This window comes from Erithacus rubecula (assembly GCF_903797595.1).
Source record: "Erithacus rubecula genome assembly, chromosome: 6".
NCBI classification, from domain to species: domain Eukaryota; kingdom Metazoa; phylum Chordata; class Aves; order Passeriformes; family Muscicapidae; genus Erithacus; species Erithacus rubecula.
The window spans coordinates 11051393-11069328 of NC_136688.1; the positions used below are offsets into that span (position 1 = coordinate 11051393).

At 48.8% G+C, this 17936-nt stretch overlaps 2 protein-coding genes and 1 long non-coding RNA gene across 3 annotated transcripts; 1 reads left to right on the forward strand and 2 right to left on the reverse strand.

The window, feature by feature from the left end:
- Positions 1–4185: 4185 nt before the first annotated feature.
- Positions 4186–10803, reverse strand: LOC306803443. Its single transcript, XR_013774620.1, has 3 exons — positions 10729–10803; positions 4421–9931; positions 4186–4324 (listed from the first exon to the last, which is right to left on the reverse strand). It is a non-coding gene; the product is annotated as an uncharacterized lncRNA (long non-coding RNA).
- Positions 10804–11109: 306 nt separating this feature from the next.
- FTH1 (ferritin heavy chain 1) lies at positions 11110–14548 on the forward strand. The gene is made up of 4 exons (XM_079308845.1): positions 11110–11379; positions 12744–12890; positions 13312–13437; positions 14221–14548. The coding sequence occupies exons 1-4, from the start codon at positions 11269–11271 to the stop codon at positions 14377–14379; spliced, it is 543 nt and encodes a 180-aa protein (XP_079164971.1). The 5' UTR covers positions 11110–11268; the 3' UTR covers positions 14380–14548.
- Positions 14549–14686: 138 nt separating this feature from the next.
- LOC306803410 (uncharacterized protein) lies at positions 14687–17924 on the reverse strand. Its single transcript, XM_079308795.1, has 3 exons — positions 17575–17924; positions 16840–16991; positions 14687–16556 (listed from the first exon to the last, which is right to left on the reverse strand). Exons 1-3 carry the CDS (start codon positions 17794–17796, stop codon positions 15377–15379), a joined length of 1554 nt encoding a protein of 517 aa, XP_079164921.1. The 5' UTR covers positions 17797–17924; the 3' UTR covers positions 14687–15376.
- Positions 17925–17936: the final 12 nt, after the last annotated feature.

Here is a 17936-nt window from a genome sequence, read left to right on the forward strand (position 1 = left end):
AGGACTAGAGAGGTGTTGGCCAAGCCATGAATTCTCCAAAACCAAGGGGTGGAGAATTCCGCATTGGAAGTTTTAATTTTCTTTAAAAAGGAGGAAAGTTTCTTTCTCCTCAGTGCCTGTGAAGTTGTCCATGAGGACTTGTTAGAAGGATGAGGGAGGTCCACCAGGAGCATCCCAAGAACATTTTAAGATCATTAGAGGCTTCTTCAAGATGCCCAAAAGGGCTTGTTAAAATGAAGGGCCTTGGGTGGCTGCTCCCTGCAGGACTGAAGAATACTCCTCTTTCCAGAGGTGATGGAATCTAAATGTAGCTGTGTGGACAGATGCCTAAAGATCAGCCTGTGTGGAATTCCAAAACCTGGATGCCTTTTAAAAGACATATCTGAATTCCAAGGTACCAAACTAGAGGCTGATTTCCAATTTGTGTCCAGCTGGGAGATTTTGATGCCTCTCCTAGCTTGTGAAGGTGGAAAGGCTGGATTATCAAGTCTAATTCTGCTGCAGTTCCCTCCCTCTCCCACCCACCAGAGCCATGTGCTCCCAGAAAAATTTACTGTAAGCAGCTGTTTGCTGCCAGTGGACCAAACAAGGCTCATAGCAAAAGCTGGGATAGAGTTATTGGATAACTTAGCAAGGAATATGTTCCTTATTTTCTCCTTCTTTCCTAGAGAAGCTATGGCTGCCTCACCCCTGGAAGTGTTCCAGGCCAGGCTGGATGTGCCTTGGAGCAACCTGGTCTGGTGGGAAGTGTCCATGAGAGGTTCATTCTTTATCATCAGTGTATCATCCCTTCAAATTGAGGTGCTAATCCCTAAATATTCCTCAAAACCAAGACATCCTCTTCCAATTTCCTCATGCCCAGTAACCTCTGACACTGCAAGGAGACAGCTGTGATTTCCTTTGGCAGTACTGGGAAAATTTAGCAGGAAAGGATCGTGAAGCACTCACCCAGTTTCTGCTTCTCTTTCCCTGAGTGTCTATTTTTGGCTGCTCTCAGAAATCAATACCCCTGGACTGACTCACCACCACAAAGTTCCTCTCATACTCCTAGAAGTGGAGCTGTCCTGTTGGAAGGTGGGGGTGGGAATACAGACAGCACCGAATAAATCAAGGAAAAATACTCTATTGATGAAATTCCCATATGAGTGATTCTCTGTGCATTGACACTTTGCTTTTGCAACTGAAAATCAGATTTACATAAAGGATTCCTGAAGTTATTGATGTGCTTTTTTTTCTTTAAGCAAAGTCCAACTATATTATTTATGTGTGGATTTTATTACTTGTAATGAAACCAGGGCAGATTTTCCGAGCTCTTTTTTTTGTGGTTGTTTTTTTTTTTTTTTTATGGTTCTGCCACATATGAAAATACGCAACATAAAAGAGGATGTGAATTATTTATTTCTCTTGTCTAAAAATAGCACCCACTTGTGAAATTCAGGTTGTGCTACAGTTCTGGCTTTAAAGTTCCCAGGACTCTGGGAATCAAAAAAAAAAAGTTACATTTGGCATGTCAGTGACATTTTCTCCTGCCTTTCCTCCCTATTTTTTAATTCTTGTACCAAAAAAAAAATGGATTCACAAAATCAATGTCCCTTGGGAACATTTCTGTGGCCACCCTTCAAACATTTGGCTTTAAATGGCTTTAAGATGAAGGAGAGAAGGATTAGACTGGATATTGGGAAGAAATTAATCTCTTTGGGAATGGTAAAAATCTGGTTGTTTATTAATCCCATTTTAGACAGCTCAAGGGTAACCACCTATAATTGTGGAATGTATACTGCTCATCCAGGCTTCCTTTCTCTGCCCTGCCTGGAATTTATCCTGGCATCAGCAGAAAAGTGTATTAACTTTGGCAAAGTTAGGGCTAAACTATGTATTTTTATTTTGAAGGCAAAAATAATACCCAGAATTCCTTTTCTAGCAGACTGGGTCCAATTTAAATTCAAGTTTCAGGTAAAAAATATGTGTGAAGGGAATTGCTTGGAAAATCCAAAGATATTTGGGTTTGAATATTTTAAAACTAGGCTCATGGATGGTTTTCCATCAATTATCTATGAATGAATCAGCCTCAAGAAGGTAAATGCACAAAATATTTGTGACAAATCCCAGAAGCAGATGCAACACTTAATTTTAAACTTGGAAAATTAAAAGTTTTTGTACAGGGTAAATACTTCCTTTGTTTGCCAGCTCTGCCATAACCTCTATAGAGAAAGCAGGAAAATATTTATATATATTTTGTCATATTTTTATGGCCTGTTCTGCTGTCACCAAACATCTTTCAGGCCTGTTCTCATCCTGCTTTCTTGACAATTTCACCACTTTCACATATTTTTCCATTTTCTTTTTTGCCTCTAGATCACAAACCATTGTTTCCCTTCCCACAACATAATTAGGTTTTAATTTCTGCTTAATTGTGTTACGAAATGCTTGTTGGTGGTTATGGGAATGTCCAGCCTGAAGAAGGGAAAGATCCAGGGAAACCTTAGAGCCCCTTCCAGTGACAAAAAGGGCTCAGGGAGAGCTGGAGAGGGACTTTGGACAAGGGCCTGGAGTGGCAGGACAAGGGGGAATGGCTTTAAACTGAGAGAATGTGGCTTTAGATGGAATATTGGAGGGGAAAAATCTTCCCCGTGAGGGTGTGTGGCACTGGAATGGATTTCCATGGGAAGCTGTGGCTGCCCCAACTCTGGAAGTGTCCAAGGCAAGCCTGGACAGGGCTTGGAGCAACCTGGAAAAGTGTCTCTGCCCATGGAATGTGATGTTTTTTTCAAGTCCCTTTCAACCCAAACCAGATGGTGAATCTGTGATACTTTCATAAACACTGGAAATGGTGATTTGTCATAAGAACCAAATGCTGTGAGGATGCCTATTCCTTATAAAACTTAAGATGCAATTTCCCTCTTCTGTTGCAACATCTTGTGTTTGGCACAGGTCCTACCGAAACTATCTCAATGTGCGCTCCTCTCTACACTCTCAATCCCCAGCCCGGGATCTCGCCGTCCCTCACTGCCCCTCTTGAGGGGGTTTGCAAGGCAACGACTCCCCACGGCCATGACACCCGCCCGCGCCTCCCGTGACGTCATTCCTACGCGACACCGATGCCGGATGCCCGCGGCGCTGCACCCCGGTAGGGCTGCGGAATGGCGGAAACCACCCTGCAGGCTCCGAGTGCCCGTGAGGAGACAACGGAGTGGTGGAGCGGCCGCCGCCGAACCGCGGAGAAGCCGCTGGTAGGCACCGCTCCGCCGTCGCGCCGCGCCTCGAGAACTACAACTCCCGGCGTGCCCCGGGGCCGCGGTGCATGGAGCGCGCTGATTGGCCCGCGGGGGGCAGCGCAGCGCGGGCGCCCCCATGTGGCGGCTCGGCCGGGCCGAGACCCCCCGGGACAAACAAACGGGGACAACCCAGAGCAACCCGGCACAAACTGGCTGCTCCGCGCTCCCGTGCCACGGGCCTCATCCGGGCTACCTGGAGGGACCCCGTGCTGAGTCTGGTGGCTGGGAATGGGCCCAGGTGCTGCAGTCCCCTTCCCTTCCCTTCCCTTCCCTTCCCTTCCCTTCCCTTCCCTTCCCTTCCCTTCCCTTCCCTTCCCTTCCCTTCCCTTCCCTTACCTTCCCTTACCTTCCCTTCCCCAATTCCCTCCCCTCTCCCCTTCCTTCCCCTTCCCCTCCCAGATGACAGTGAGCTGGAGGAGCTCTGGGACAGAGCAGGGAGATTCCTCCTTTCCCAGGCAGGCAGGTGAGGTGGAAGTGTCACTTGGAAGGGTGCTGGGAGTTGTGACCAGCCTCTCAGTGCCGTGTTTGTTGACTGTAATCTTAGTGCTGGAACACGATGGGAATGTTTACAAAATTCCTGAAATCTTCATGGAGAGAGCTGTAAAGGACAGCATCCCTCACAGAGCAACTGAACTGCAATTAAAGCTAATTAACCTTTATTTATTCCCTAATTCTTGGTACAACACAAATTTTTGCAGGTAAAATAAATATGCTTTTTAAATGAATCATGATGTTCTTTGTTTGGTTCTTCTCTATACCAGATAAAGCACTTTGTCTGAAAATGGAATGTTACTTCATTCCAAAGGAGGATGATGAGTAAGAGTCATGTGACGGTTGGGAAGAGATCCCACCCACTTCCCAATTCCTTGTCCTCGAGGTCTGGTTGCTTTTGGAGGTGCTGTTGCTCAATCCTGATCCTCCCCCCCGACAGGAGAGCAGGAACTGCCTGAAACAGAGAGATCTGTCTGGTTTTGGCAGAGGGTGATATGGGGAAAGGGGTACAACTGTCCTCTCTCCCTTACTTCTGGAAAAAGCCACTTCTGAAGCACCTGGACCAAGAAGAGAAAATTTCCAGCTGATGTAAAGTAATGATGGTGTCACTTTCTCTTCCTATTCCCTGGCCTGTGTGCCAAAGTGGTTCTCACGCTGGATGTGGCTGTAAAAACACAGATTTTCAATCTCTTTACCTCCTTCTTTTCCAATCCCTGCAATTCCCAGCTGTGTTCCCATCCTTGTCACTGTAGGCCTGTGAGGTGGCTGTGTGATAGTTTAGGTTGAATAAAGTTTAGGAAGTGCTCCTTTCTCTGGACTGAGCTGCATTCCTGGCCTCTGGAATACAGCAAGAAGGGAATTTTGTGGTGACCAAATTTTTCACTACAGTAAGGCTCATGATTCAAAGGAAAAGGGTTTCCAGCAGAAAACTCTGGAAGTGAATGCTTTCTTCTCTCCAAGGCTGACACCTCCCTATTCCTCTTGAAATGCTTATATTTATGTGGAGAGAAGTCTGGTGACTCCAGCGTTAGATCAGAGTGAACACAGGCAGGGAATAAAGTGGGAATTGCCTTTTCCAGCCAGAGTCCACTGCTAGTTAAACCTGGCTGAAGCAGGGATACAGGCACTCAGGAATTCCAGTAAAAGCCTGGTAGCTTTTTTTTTTGTGTGGTCATGCTGAGCCTGCTGGTCTTGACTGAATAAAGTTCCCTGGATTAAGTAACAATGCTGCAATTCTGGCTTCTTTTTTCTTCCCAGTCTGAGACTCTATTTTCCCTGGTGACCTCAGAGATATCCTCGTGGTTTTGCATCCCTCTGCTCCCTCCCAGGCTGTTGTTTTAGCTGCTGTCAGCCCATTGCTCAACCTCCACCTCCTGACTGGAGAAATGCTTTGTCAGAGAACTCCTTCTTCCCTTCTGGGCCTGACTGAACATCCTCCCTGCTCCTCGGGGTCTTGGCAGCTTGGTGAGATTCTCTGTGATCACCCTTTGCCCTCGAGTCACTGAGCTCCTCTGTCTGTCTCCTAACTGGAGCTTTCAGACCCATTCAGTGGCCAGGCCAGCCCTAGAAACTGGTCAAAAATGCTGTTTTCTGCTAAGCTCATGACCTGCAGAGATACTCTAAGGGGTGAGCAGGGTGGCTGGAGACAGGGAAAAGATACAAATGAGGTATGGGGGTGTTTGTGTGAGGAATGCAGCCGTTTTGGCTGTGGGGTCTTTCATCTTCTCTCCTCTGAGCCTGCCGTGGGTTGTATCCCCTCTCAGAGGCTTTAGAAGGAATCAAGAGCATCAAACACCAGGCAAGGAAGGGCCTGGCCTGTGCTGAGTACGTGTGGAGCGGAAATATTTTGGGTTTTTTTTTACTTGTCAGACTGGAAAGTTCCTGATTTGAGTTTCAGTCTTGGTCATCGCTGCCTATTTAGACAGGTTTGTGGCCATGCATGACTGAGCAAGCTACTCATAGAGCAACGGGGTGGAAGATTCCTCAGGCCAGGCAGAGCATTCCTCTGGCTGCTGTCTGAGGGCTTTGCCTCCACAGCTTTCAGTGGGAGCATCTTCCCAGGACACTGACCATGAGCCCAGAAGGCCAAGGTGGTCTGCCTGGGGTCTAGGGCCCTGCCCAGTCCAGCAGAGCTTCTGAAACAGCCACGTGTGATTGCAGAGGGGCTGCTGTGGCTGCCCTTCCCTTTTATCTCCCTGTCCCACCGAGTGGGTGGCCTCTCTGTCCCTGCTTTATTGCCTGCTGGAATGCTGATATCTGTGGGCACAGCCCCACAGCTGCTGAGCTGAACACAACTGCAACGAGGCCCTGAAGTCCAACCCGTTTTCAAGTGTCTCAGCCATTTCTTGCCCCAACAGAGGTGATTTTCCCTGGTTTATTTCTCTCTCTGTGCAATTTCCTTGCTTTTTTTCCCCCCAGTTTGTTCAGTGTGCAGGGAAAGCACCACTGGATCACTTCCCCACCTTGAGGAGGGGCTGTGTCCAGCTCTTCCAGAGGTGGCTTTGCAGGACAACACTCCACACTTCAGCACTGCCTGGCTGCTCCACAACCAGCACACAGAGAATTAGACCCAACCTGAGCCCCTTGAGCTGCTTCTCAGTATTTTTACTTTGATGCCAAGGGCCTGAAGGTGGCTTAGGAGGAAGTTACACCCAGCAGGAAAGGTGGATGTGGGTGTTGAACCTGTGGAGTTGTGGCTGCACTCTGCATGAACCACAGGAGTGTTTTCAGTGTCCCCTCACAGCACAGCACAGCAGCTTTCCCCAGAGAAAACTCTCCCTGTGCCTCATCTCTGCTGAGAACATCCCTCTACATTGATTTAATCCCTTCACTTCTTCTGAATAAGCCTTGGAAGGAGTTCCTGGAGAGACCTGCTCAGCAGTTTGGGGGTGCCCCCCCACCCCCATCCTGCCCAGCAGAGATCAGCCATGGGCCACTGCTTGTTTCTGTGGTGTTTTATCAGGTTGCTGCATGTCCTTTAACTGCCAGCTCCTTGTAAAAGCTTGTTTCTTCTCCTCATGCTTGAAAGCATTTGCTGCTCGTCCCTTTTTGGGTGGCTGAGTATAAAAGCAGCCTCCTCAGAGAAATTTAGTATCTGCTCAAACTCAATGCTGCACTAAATCCAAGGAACACCTTTGTGCATCCCCACAAAATTAAATGATGGCCTCAGGGGGGACAAACATGTTTGTCTCTTTGATTGCCGAGTAAAATTTCTTTAAAAAAAAAAAAAAACATTTCACCTGAGTATCTAGAATCAAAGCTGCCTGGTGATCCATGAGGGCTTGAACATTCACCAGTGTTTTCCAGGGGAATTCATGCTCAGAAGGAGGTGGTTTTTGTGGGGTATTGAGAAATTTCCCTGTACTTGTTTGCTTTAGATGGGTGGTCTATTTGCAATTTTTCTACAGTATTTGAAGGAAAAGTTCAATACAACAGAAACAGGGACAGGAATGATCCCCACCCCCTTGTTTTTAACACTGAATCTGAGAGGGGGGGAAAAAATGTGGATGGAACCATGGGAGGATGGTGACAGTAGAGCAAATATGGATGTGGTGGAATGTCAACATCAAATTTATTGTGACTTTTGCAGCTGGGCAAATCCATGTTGTGAAAGCTCCTGTATGTGCACCTGGGGCACAGGCTGCCTTTGGAACCAGGGATGGAGCTTTTCCCTCAGATAGTGGAGTCAGTCTGGAAATTAGTTTAAAAAGGGATGATACCTTCAAATAAATTCACCAGATCCTGCTTCTGGCTATGCTGACAAAATTACTGTACTTTAATTAACATTGTTCTTCCTCACTCTCTTGGCTCTAAGTGTATTTTTACAAGGCTTGAAAAAGAAATAAAAATAATTTCTGGGCAAATTAGAGAATTGCAATCTCCTACAACATTTTGTTCAGACTGTGTGTAAAAATACTCCAGAGTGAAAAGATCCTGTGTCACAACTTAGAAGAAGTTTGTCTGCCTAAAGAGAGTTTTATACTCCTTGTCTACAAAATCTTGTAGTACAAAGGTACAGATTATTCTGTGTTTGGGACTTTTTTCCCTGTATAAAAACAGCCTCGTGTTCAGTCTCCAAAGCAAATTTCCCAGCAGAACTTCAAACATCCTTTGTCTGCCTCCCTTTGGAGAGCGTTTCCAGGAACCAGCAGCTCTGTGTACCCCAGTCATTTGCATTCTGGGCTGTAAGTACCCAGTGAAAACTTGTTGCCTAAATCCCGGGTTTCCCACTTGGAAAAATTCGGGCACCTCAAAGAAACAAACGGGAAAGTTTGCACTGAGTGTTTTGCCCAAGGAGCGACAAGAAGGAGTTTTTAGTTAAACTCCCAGAGCAAGTGGAGCCCAGATGTTTTTAGTAAACAGCTTTCAAAACTCACAGTTGAGACCAGTGTCAAATTTCCAGGCACATGATCAACCTTGGAGCCAAGTTTAGAGTTGCTTTTGTGTTTACATAAGGTCTGGAAGCTGAATGACACTGTGGATGGAGTGGAGGTTCTCCATAACAAATATTTGACTGGATGAAATTTCTCTTATTTACAGGACTTTGAGCTTTGGGGGAGAAAAAAAAGGTTACTGTACTTTTGTTGATTTTATTTTTGAGGCATATTCAGCACTTTCTTGCTCACTGGAATTGGAACAGTTGTTGATTTTTAACTGAGATTTCTTATTATTCTGGCCCCTACAGCATGGCAAAATCAAGTGTTTTAAAGCTAGAGGGGAAGCATTTCTGCAGGTGAGAAATGCAATTTGGGCATTCCTGGGCATTCTGTGTCTCTGGTCACACCAAGGGAGCCCTCTTGCTGAAGGTCTAACTGGATGCCTAACCCACATGCTAAGGGACTGTATCAGCAAAAATCTGTCTCAGAATTCCCTTTGGGCAAATACTGTCCACTATTTGTTTAGGAGTCCTGTTTTCTGCCCCTTTGGAAAGGTTGTGCACAACAAGTGCATGAGTAGAGTCAGGATAAATGATATTAAAGTGGGGGTAGGAGTAATGGAAACTTTCCCTTTGGGTGTATCTTGATCTCTGACCTAATAACCTTCTGTATCATATGCAGACACTCACCAAAGAAGCTCTGATTATTTTTGCATGCTTAAAACTCCACTTTACTATTCCTAAATTAGCAGATTTTGGGGTCTGTGCCCTGTAAACAAGCTGTAAACAAGAGAGCTTGCTCCATTGTTCTTGATGGGATATCATCCAAGGGAAAACAAGGATTGTCTTCAACAATTTGAAGCTTGTGTAGGCAGACAATACACTGTTTTTGCCTGTGTGCAGCATGAACATGCCTCTACTTCAGCACAAGAAAGCAGCTGAGAGGGACATGAATTCAAAATCCACATACTGCTGCTGCTGAGAGGATGGAACAAGCCCTGGGCAGCTGGGAATGCTGAGGGGTAAAAAAATACTAAAATAAGGGAAGAATTTCTCCCTAAGCAGTAAGGAATTTTTTTTTCTGAAGAACTTTACAGTCATTCTTGGGAAGAAGCCTGCTAAAAGCATCACCTTACTTAGGCTGGGCTTTCCATCAAGTGGGTTTCATATTTAGGAGGGAATTCTTCCCTACGAGGGTGGTGAGGCCCTGGCACAGCTTTCCCAGAGGAGATGTGGCTGCCCCTGGATCCCTGGAAGTGTCCAAGGCCAGCTTGGATGGGGCTTGGAGAAACCTGAGACAGTGAAAGATGTCCCTGCCCATGGCAAGGGTGGAACAGGATGATGTTTAAGGTCCCTTCCAACCCAAATCATTCAGGGGTTTTATTTTAAATGCATTTTCACAAAGAGCAGCAGAAGATAAAAGGAGGCCTGAACCAAGCCATTAGGCAACAACATGAGTGTCAAAGCAAAATTCGTAATTTGAGACAGGAAGGATCTGGGAATGGCTGAGCCTAATCCCATATAAGAGCGGAATTCTTCACCTTGGTTACCAAGACATGACCCCCATGGCCGTGCAACCCCGTGTTTCCTCTCCTGCCCACGTAAACCTGCTGTCATCAAACACAATGTGCATTGTGCAACTCCAGAAAGCAGAATTTGGGACTTCCCTAATCCTACTGACGTGCGATCACGGGTGGCACAGACTGTCCGAGCTGCAGAGGAAACATTCCCGTTACAAACTTTGCAATTCTGGAGGTTTGTTTGATGTTCCTGTTGTGAAGACACTCCACTGTGAAGCACAGTAATAAAGAAAAAAAAAATTATAAAGAGTCTGCCCAGCAGCTACTTTTTTTTTTTTTTTTTACATAAGCATTTATGTGGGAGGAGAACAGATTTGAAATGTACCTGGCAGCCTGCTGAAGCATAGGTATGACCCACGTTATCTTATAGATCTTAATTACTTGTGATGGTTAACCGACAGGAGCAGAAAACAAAGGGAGGCCGAGGCTCCCTATTCCCTGCAGGGCATTTGGAGTGTCTGGAAAAGGGCTCCGGTGCTGCCCTTTACCCACACACAGGCGCTTGTGCAGTCACGCGTGGGACCCCAGTGCTGGGAAGGGTCAAAAACCAGATTAAAAGGTGTAGAAAGAACTGGGGAGAGGAAAACAAGGGTTTAATCTGAGTTTATGGTCTTAGTACATACAGGAAAAAATAGTGAATCTTGAGTTTGCAGGCTCGGTATGTAGAGGGAAAATTATTTATTCTGAGTTTGCTGACTGGGTAAATTGTATTTCTGATGGATTTCAGCAGGAACAATGGCTTAGGAAAAAACAGGGTTGAACGCTGGCTTGGGAAATGCCAAGACTGGGGCATTCAGCCATGGGATGATTTCAGTTTAAGCAGTTTCTATTCCTTTGAAATTTGGTTAAAATTTAAGAAAGCAGAAACTGAAAAACTCCAATGCTTATTGTAAATTAATGACTGATCTGAATGACTGAAGAGCCCAATATTCATTGAAAATAAATGATGGCACACACTGAGTGATCGGGACAGCACCAAAAGCAGCTGAAATAGTCATTTCATTACCAACACGTTCAGTCACTGACATCTGGTCTTCAATTTCTGGATTCAACCGGATTCTGGATTTTCTGAACTTTTTCTAGGGATGGGGGATGTGGGATGTGGGATGTGGGATGTGGGATGTGGGACACGGGCTGGGGGCAGGCTGGGCAGCGTGTCCGAGGGGCGATGGCCGCACTCGGTGATTTTGGGGGGATTTCCCAAAACCGGCCATTCCCTGAGGCACGGCGCGCGCGCGGCGGGAAACAGCGGCGCGCGTGGGCCCCGCCCCCGCAGTGGGCGTGGCCTGGGCGGGTGCTGAGTCACGCCGGGCCAGCAAGAGGGCGCCGGGAGGCCCCGCCCCTCCTCGGGGGGCGTGGCCCGGCGCGCGCTCTATAAAGGCGCGTCGGCGGGCGGGGGGCCCTTACAGCGCGTCGGCGGCGGAGCGAAGCGGGTTCCTGCGTCAACAGTGCTTGGACGGAACCGGCTGCGCTCGGGCCCGCCGCCACCCTCCCCCGTCACCACAGTCTACACAGTCACCGCAACACCCACCAGAGCACCTCAGCCATGGCAGCGCCCCCCTCTCAGGTGCGCCAGAACTACCACCAGGACTGCGAGGCCGCCGTCAACCGCCAGATCAACCTGGAGCTTTACGCGTCCTACGTGTACCTCAGCATGGTGAGTGCAGCGGGCGCGGCCGGGTGAGGGAAGGGTCCTATGAGGCATAAAAGGGCTGCACGAGGGCCTTGCCCAACGGGGGGTTCCGGGGTGGCGGGCGGTGCCTGCGGGCCCGGCTCCTCCTCCTCCTTTTTCTCCTCCTCCTCCTCCCCCCTGTGCCTTCGATCCGTGTGTCTGGGCCGTCCCCTGGGTGTAGGTGAGGCCCTGTTATCTCGCCCGCTCCGCGGCCCCGCGGCCGTTGCCCTTGGCGGCCCCGTTATCAGCGCCCCGCCGGCGCCTCTGCCCTTGGGCCGGGCCAGCGGGAGGTGCCTGACGAGGCGCTTGGCACCTTTCCCACAGGCGTGCTCGCCTCCCAGGCACGCGTTTTCCTCAAGGAATCGGTAGGAATCCGTGGTTTCCTTGGGCCCTGTGTTTACATGTCTCCTTCAGCCCGAGGCACCCGTTTTAGTCGTTCCCTGACCTCTGTGCAGCAATCCTGGTGCTTTGGGCGTGCTGGGACATTGAGCTTCCCTACTGACCCTCTGTGGTGTTGTGGCACGTATTTTGTAGCTCTTTTTTCTGTGCTCATTTTTCTCTAAGCCCCGTTTTGAGCTTCTGTTGGTGGGTGATAATGCTACCCAAGCACCGGTGCCTTGCCTTGATCCTCCAGGCTGCTGGTTTAAGAGCAGAGAATTCTGTAATAGGTTGGTAAATAATTGACAGTTGACACAGAACTTTCCATTGAATCCTGGTAATGGTTCTGACCAAGGAATAAACAAGCTGTGTGATGGCTTCTAACTGCTGTTCCAGGTTTTTTTTGGCTTTCAGAAAAATACTTGCTGTTGAATTCATGTTTTAGTTGCTGTTGAATTTATATTGTATTTCAGTTTCTCTTGTATTTTAAATGTGACTTCCCCCCACCCAAGGAAAAAAAAGTAGAAAGTGTATTCCTTAGTCCCTGGAAATCCCTGGAAAGCCTAGGGAAGCAAGAGAGCTTTATTGTAGAAGTACGTAAAAGTTCTTGGCTCACCCTCACTTGGTGTTGCAAGTGATGACCCTGACTTGCAATGTGATCATTGTAAACAAGCTCTGGCAAACAAAGGGAAGATTTCTCCTTGGAAAAGGCTTTTCAAGGCTGCAGTTTAATGGTGCTCAGAACAGGTACCTGTGGGGTGTCAGGGTTTGTTTTTGTATTTTCAGAACTGAGCCAAGGACACAAACACTATTTGTGCCCTTGTTAGAGATACAGGTTAAAATTTAATCCCAGCTGGAAAAATAGAATGATACTAAGAGGAGAGTTGTTCCACACTGCCTTGCTGGCCTGGGCTTGGACTGCAGCCATCCTGAAGCAGAGGTTTAGAGTCTGTGAACTCTTTATTTTTCAGTCCTACTATTTTGACCGGGATGATGTGGCCCTGAAAAACTTTGCCAAGTACTTCCTGCATCAGTCCCACGAGGAGCGGGAGCACGCTGAGAAGCTGATGAAGCTGCAGAACCAGAGGGGCGGGCGCATCTTCCTGCAGGACATCAAGGTGAGCTGGGGGCTGTCCCTAGCTGGAAGGGGATAAATTTTCCTCTGGGTCCTCCCCAGAAGGAGCAGAGGCTGACACGGGAGAGGCAGAGTAATTTGAGATGTGGAATTAATTTATTTGTGCTAATTGACTAATATAAAAGTACATCTTGTGTAAGGAGGGGTGCTGAGCCACAGATTGTTTGCTGTGGGGTGAGGGCAGAACCAGACGGCAGCTGGTTTTAAATTCAACACAGAGCAGATGTGCTCCCTACAGTGTTTTGAGAAGTGGCACTTTGAGAGTTGGCTCAGATCTGTTTTAAGGGTGCACTTCAGGTTTTTGACTTTGCTGGTCTAAACAGGCTTTGAGAGTGATCTAAGAACTCCACCTTGCTGGTCTATGGGTTCTTACAGAAAACATGTCCTGTGCTTTCCCCTTGCAGAAGCCAGACCGTGATGACTGGGAGAATGGCCTGACTGCCATGGAGTGTGCCCTGCACCTGGAGAAAAACGTGAACCAGTCACTGCTAGAGCTGCACAAATTGGCAACTGAAAAGAATGACCCACACGTGAGTGCATGCTGAGGATTGATGTGGCTGTCCAAGGATGTCTTTTAATTGTGTGGCTTTAGGGCTATGTGTCCCTGGTGTTGTTGAAGGTGGAAAGAAGTGTGAACCAGGGGTGCAGCCCTTCCAAAGCCCTTTGTTGGGGTTGTCACTGTCCTTTCAGGAGCATTTTTAAAGTGGCAGGGACCTGTTTTATCCCTTCTGAAGTGTGTTTGTGAACAGTCACTATGGAGAGAGTTTCTGAGGGGGTTGAGTTCCATCTTTTTAAGGCTTTTTGTCACAAGGTTTTTTTTGACACAAAATTCCCAAGTTGCTTTGGAATATTAAAAGCCTTGGATGTTTCAGAACTGTGTCTGAAAACACAGAATTCTTCTCAGATGGAAGTTTTTGGCAAGGCTGGATTGAGGTTGCTGAATATCAGGAAGAGATTAATACATGTGAGAATTCAAGCACTTTTGGGAGTGTCCTGCCTAAGTTAGAAAGACTTTTTAAAACAAAACCAGAGGTGTAAATCCTCACTGCTGTGAGTTTGCTGTGCAGTGGAGGTGTCTCAAATCTGTACAGGAGCTTGGCTAATGCTTACTACTGTGAGGAAGAGGAGAGGCTTCCTGAGCTGCCTGGCTCTGCAGGATTCTGGAGCAAGTGAGGCTACGTAAGCCTGGCTCACTTTGATCTTGTTTTGCAACAAAACTAGAGGCTGCTTCCTGTCAGCTTGAAAATTCTGCATCCTTAGAGAGCATGGTTAGGATTTCAGGCCTGAATTTAAACCTCTGGTCTCCCTTTCAGCTATGTGACTTCATTGAGACCCATTACCTGGATGAGCAGGTGAAAGCCATCAAGGAGCTGGGTGACCATGTGACCAACCTGCGGAAGATGGGGGCCCCCAAGTACGGCATGGCAGAGTATCTGTTCGACAAGCACACCCTCGGGGACTCTGACAGCTGAAGCCTTGCCAAGAGCCACACTGTGGGTTTCACTGGGACTCCTACTTACTGTCCAGCCGTGCATGCAGCTTCAGCTACCTAGATAAACAGTTCCATTCTCTGTACCAAATATCCCCCCTCTCTTTGTGTTTTATGTACTGCCCTCCAGCCAATAAAGTGACTTGGTTCCAGCTGGCTTTTCCTGTTCAGTTTGGAGGGAGAGCAGGCAGCTGTAGTGAAGACAGTGGGAGGTTAATTTGTTGTGTGACATGGGGGATCTGCAGCTGCTGCTGAAGGCAGAAGTAGGAAAACTCTGGTTTCTTTAAATTCTTTGCAGGGAACTAAAATGAGGAAGCAAAACCAAGGTCCTGGGCTTGTGCCTCGCTTTTATTTTCTGAGGGTGGGCAGTAAATATCAGCTGAGTGGTGTCTGCTGCCATCCAGCTTTCTCTGAGCAGTGTCAAATCCATGGTGGGGGATGTGGAACACTAAGAAGGAAGTGATGTGCTGGGCAGATGCTGTACTGCCTGTGCTGGCAGGCCCTCACCCTGCCTTACCCCAGTACTTTCCCAGTACTGGAAAACACCAGCCAGACAGGACTGGAAGAGGCACTATGAGTCTGCATCACAAATGATGGGACTTTCTTCAGTCCCTTACTTTTCCCTGGAGTATTTAGTTAGCAGTGCAGGTTCTGCCCAAGGAGGGACTCAAGTTCTCATTGTTGCTGTGAAGAGGAGGGACGTATCCACATCAACTGTGCTCTTGTTCTGGGCTACACCTGGCTGGTCAGGCTGGTACCTGCAATATTTAACACTCAAAGTCTTGTTCTTTTGCTACAGATTGGGGTTTTTGGTGCTTTTGTTCTTGTTGCAACATGAGTTGTGCCTGCTGCTGCAGCTGAGGCCAAGAGCAGCATGTACTTAGTGCTGATTTCAGCCCAGGCTGGGCTCCATCTGCAAACCTCTGTTTGGGCGACTGCCAAGAAAAGGCATGTATCCCATGGATGCATGGATTTCCCCTTTAGCTGTACTGGTCCATCTGCTCCTCCCCTGGGCTTTCACTGGCCTCCAGGATCACCTCCATCAGCCCCACGTAGTCACCCTCAGCTAGGGAGATTCCAGAGTCGTTGGGGGATGGACTCTCTGCTCTTCTGGGCTCTTTAGGAGCTGGGGGATTAGGGTTTCCATTCCCAGTGTCTCTCATGTTCCTGGAAACCTCTGGGTGTTGGTCTGGAGCGCTGGCTGCATCTTCCAAACTCAGGCTGCGAGCCTCAGGGCCCAGGTTCCCCTTGTGGGACCTTTCCAGGGCTGGAGAGGTGACGGGAGTGAAGGAGAAGCAGAGGGAGGTGCTGCCTCCGGGGGTTTTGTTACTGGGGGTGTGAAAGGCACTGGAATGCTCCGAATTGGGAGTGGCCGAGGCTGTGCTCTCCAGGTTTAGCCAGGGTGGGCGGGAGGCTTTGGAGCTCTTCAGGCTTCTGAAGTTGCCTTGCTTCTCGTGCTCAGGGGGCTCTGGCAGGAAGGGGAATTTGGGGCTGTTGGATGCTGTGGACTGCGCTCCTGGGCTTCCCGTGATGGCAACTTCCCTGGAGCTGCTCTTTCCTTCTTCTACCATCACAGCCATGGAGTCAGGACCTCTGCTGCGCTCTGTTGGCCAAACAAAGGTTTCCTTTGCAGCAGAGCCCAGAGAGCTCTGGCTCTTGTCCACGTCGCTGGCCCTGGAAGGGGAGGCGTTGACAATGACATCCCGGAGGGAAGTGGAGCACGCAGCGATGCTGGAGAGGGCCGGTGGCTTCTTGCGCCCTTGGCGTCGGGAAGGGAAGATCATGGGGATGGAGCTGATGGGCGTCTGTGGAGCGCTGTAGAACCCAGGCCTCTCGTAAAAGGGGGTGGACATGAAAGCATCAAACTCCCTTAGTTTTCCCTCTTCGTTGTCCCACTGCTCCTGGGAGTCTCCCCTTGGCTGATTGATGCCACAAGGACTTCCAGCCTTCCCCATGTCCTGGTAGGTATAATGGGAGAAGGGGGATGTGGGATCTCCTCGCCGGCGCAGCAGGTTCATCCGGGAAGAGGATCTGGAGAAGTTTGGGGACTGGACACCCAGGAGGCGGCCCAGGTGTCCCAGCAAGGGAGTGGAGTGGTTGGCCTCCTCGTTCTCTTTAATCTGCTCCAGGGGCTGGAACTCCATCTCTTCCTTCTGCATGCTGGGAAAGGCAAAGTCGACTGTTATACAGGCACAGAGGGAGGAGAGAGATCTCCTGGAGAGGCTGGCTGCACTGGGAATGCTGCTGCCGGTAGCAAGCCTCTCTCTGTATTGCCATTAACCCCCGAAACAGAAATGCTCATTGTACAGTTGAGGAAAAGAGGTTAGATTTATCCTTTTCCATGGAGAATGCTGGCTGTTGTGGATGAGCCTAAATCTCCTCAGGTGTAATGTCCTACACAAGACCTGATTCAGGTGTTGTGCCACTCTGTCCCTGGACTCACCTGATGTCAAAAGTGGAGCCCAGGAAGGATGGGCGCTTGTACTCTGCAGTGGCTGCAGTGTAGGGTGGCTGGGGATCGGGCTCGTTCCAGTACAGATCCTTCTCCAGAATGGGTAAATCCTGGTGCATCTCATCCACTGCCATGAGGGAGACCTGCAGGGGACAGCAGGAATGTCACACGGAGTGAGCAGCCTTTTGCGTGCCTGTTATCAAGAAACAAAGGGACACAGAGCTGGAGGAAGCGGTGCAGCACGGAAGCCGGGCAAGTGGCTGGGGTTGCTGTGGTTTCCTGTCATTTGGGTTGTTTCTCACAGAGATTTGATTAATTGGAGGGAAAATGGTGCTGAAGGAGACAGGAAAGCAACAGGCTCACTAGGACAGAAGGGTGGGAGGTGTGGAGTTATTGCATGGCAGAAAGCAGAGGAGGGAGGCAGTTATACAATGACACAGAATTGGAAAGCCCAAGAGAGGCAGGAATGATTCAAAGGCAGCTGAGGCCTGAAATGAGCAGCCTGGATCCATCCTATGTGCCAGAGCATGGACTGAAGCTGCAGGCAGCCTCTCTGTACAATGATACACCAGAAGCCCCAAACTCCCTGGTATGGACTGGGGGGAATCTCTCCCATCACAGGCAGAAGGGGAGGGGGCAGAGGTGTGGCAGGAGAATTTGGTCACTGTCCTGCCTTGGTGTTCCTCTTCAGGTGAGGCTCACTTGGCAAATCTTCCTCCCCTTTACCTGCAGGTTTCTGTCGATAAGCCAGTTGGCTTCAAAGTCATCATCATCCTCCCCAAAAGGGTTGATGAGCTGCTCAGCCACCTGCACATGGAAAGCACACAGAAAAAGGTCACCACTGTCACCCCTGCCCCTTTCCCTGCAGGGAGAAGTCAGGTGTGATGTCCCTTGGGTTCCAAGCCCTGTTTTTCCTCCCAAAAGAGGGTGGGTTAAAAGTGGAGGCATCCCAGGGGCTGGGAGACACTGGAATTTGTAATAACTTCCCCCTGCTCACACAGCTGTTCCGTAACTTCAAGAACTCCTTTTTTCCCCTCTAGTAAGGACCAAAGCCTAGGAAAAGTACAGCTGGTGTCCAGAATGAGACA

What these genes read in the sequence shown, in the direction of transcription:
- FTH1 (XM_079308845.1), top strand. Translation starts at nt 11,269, where the DNA reads ATGGCAGCGCCCCCCTCTCAGGTGCGCCAGAACTACCACCAGGACTGC. An exon ending in CCTACGTGTACCTCAGCATG is followed by an intron (nt 11,380 to 12,743) that starts GTGAGTGCAGCG and finishes TTTATTTTTCAG; the next exon opens with TCCTACTATTTTGACCGGGA. An exon ending in TCTTCCTGCAGGACATCAAG is followed by an intron (nt 12,891 to 13,311) that starts GTGAGCTGGGGG and finishes TTCCCCTTGCAG; the next exon opens with AAGCCAGACCGTGATGACTG.
- LOC306803410 (XM_079308795.1), bottom strand. Translation starts at nt 17,796, where the DNA reads ATGCCTCCACTTTTAACCCACCCTCTTTTGGGAGGAAAAACAGGGCTT. An exon ending in TTATCGACAGAAACCTGCAG is followed by an intron (nt 16,992 to 17,574) that starts GTAAAGGGGAGG and finishes TGTCCCCTGCAG; the next exon opens with GTCTCCCTCATGGCAGTGGA. An exon ending in GGCTCCACTTTTGACATCAG is followed by an intron (nt 16,557 to 16,839) that starts GTGAGTCCAGGG and finishes TGCCTTTCCCAG; the next exon opens with CATGCAGAAGGAAGAGATGG.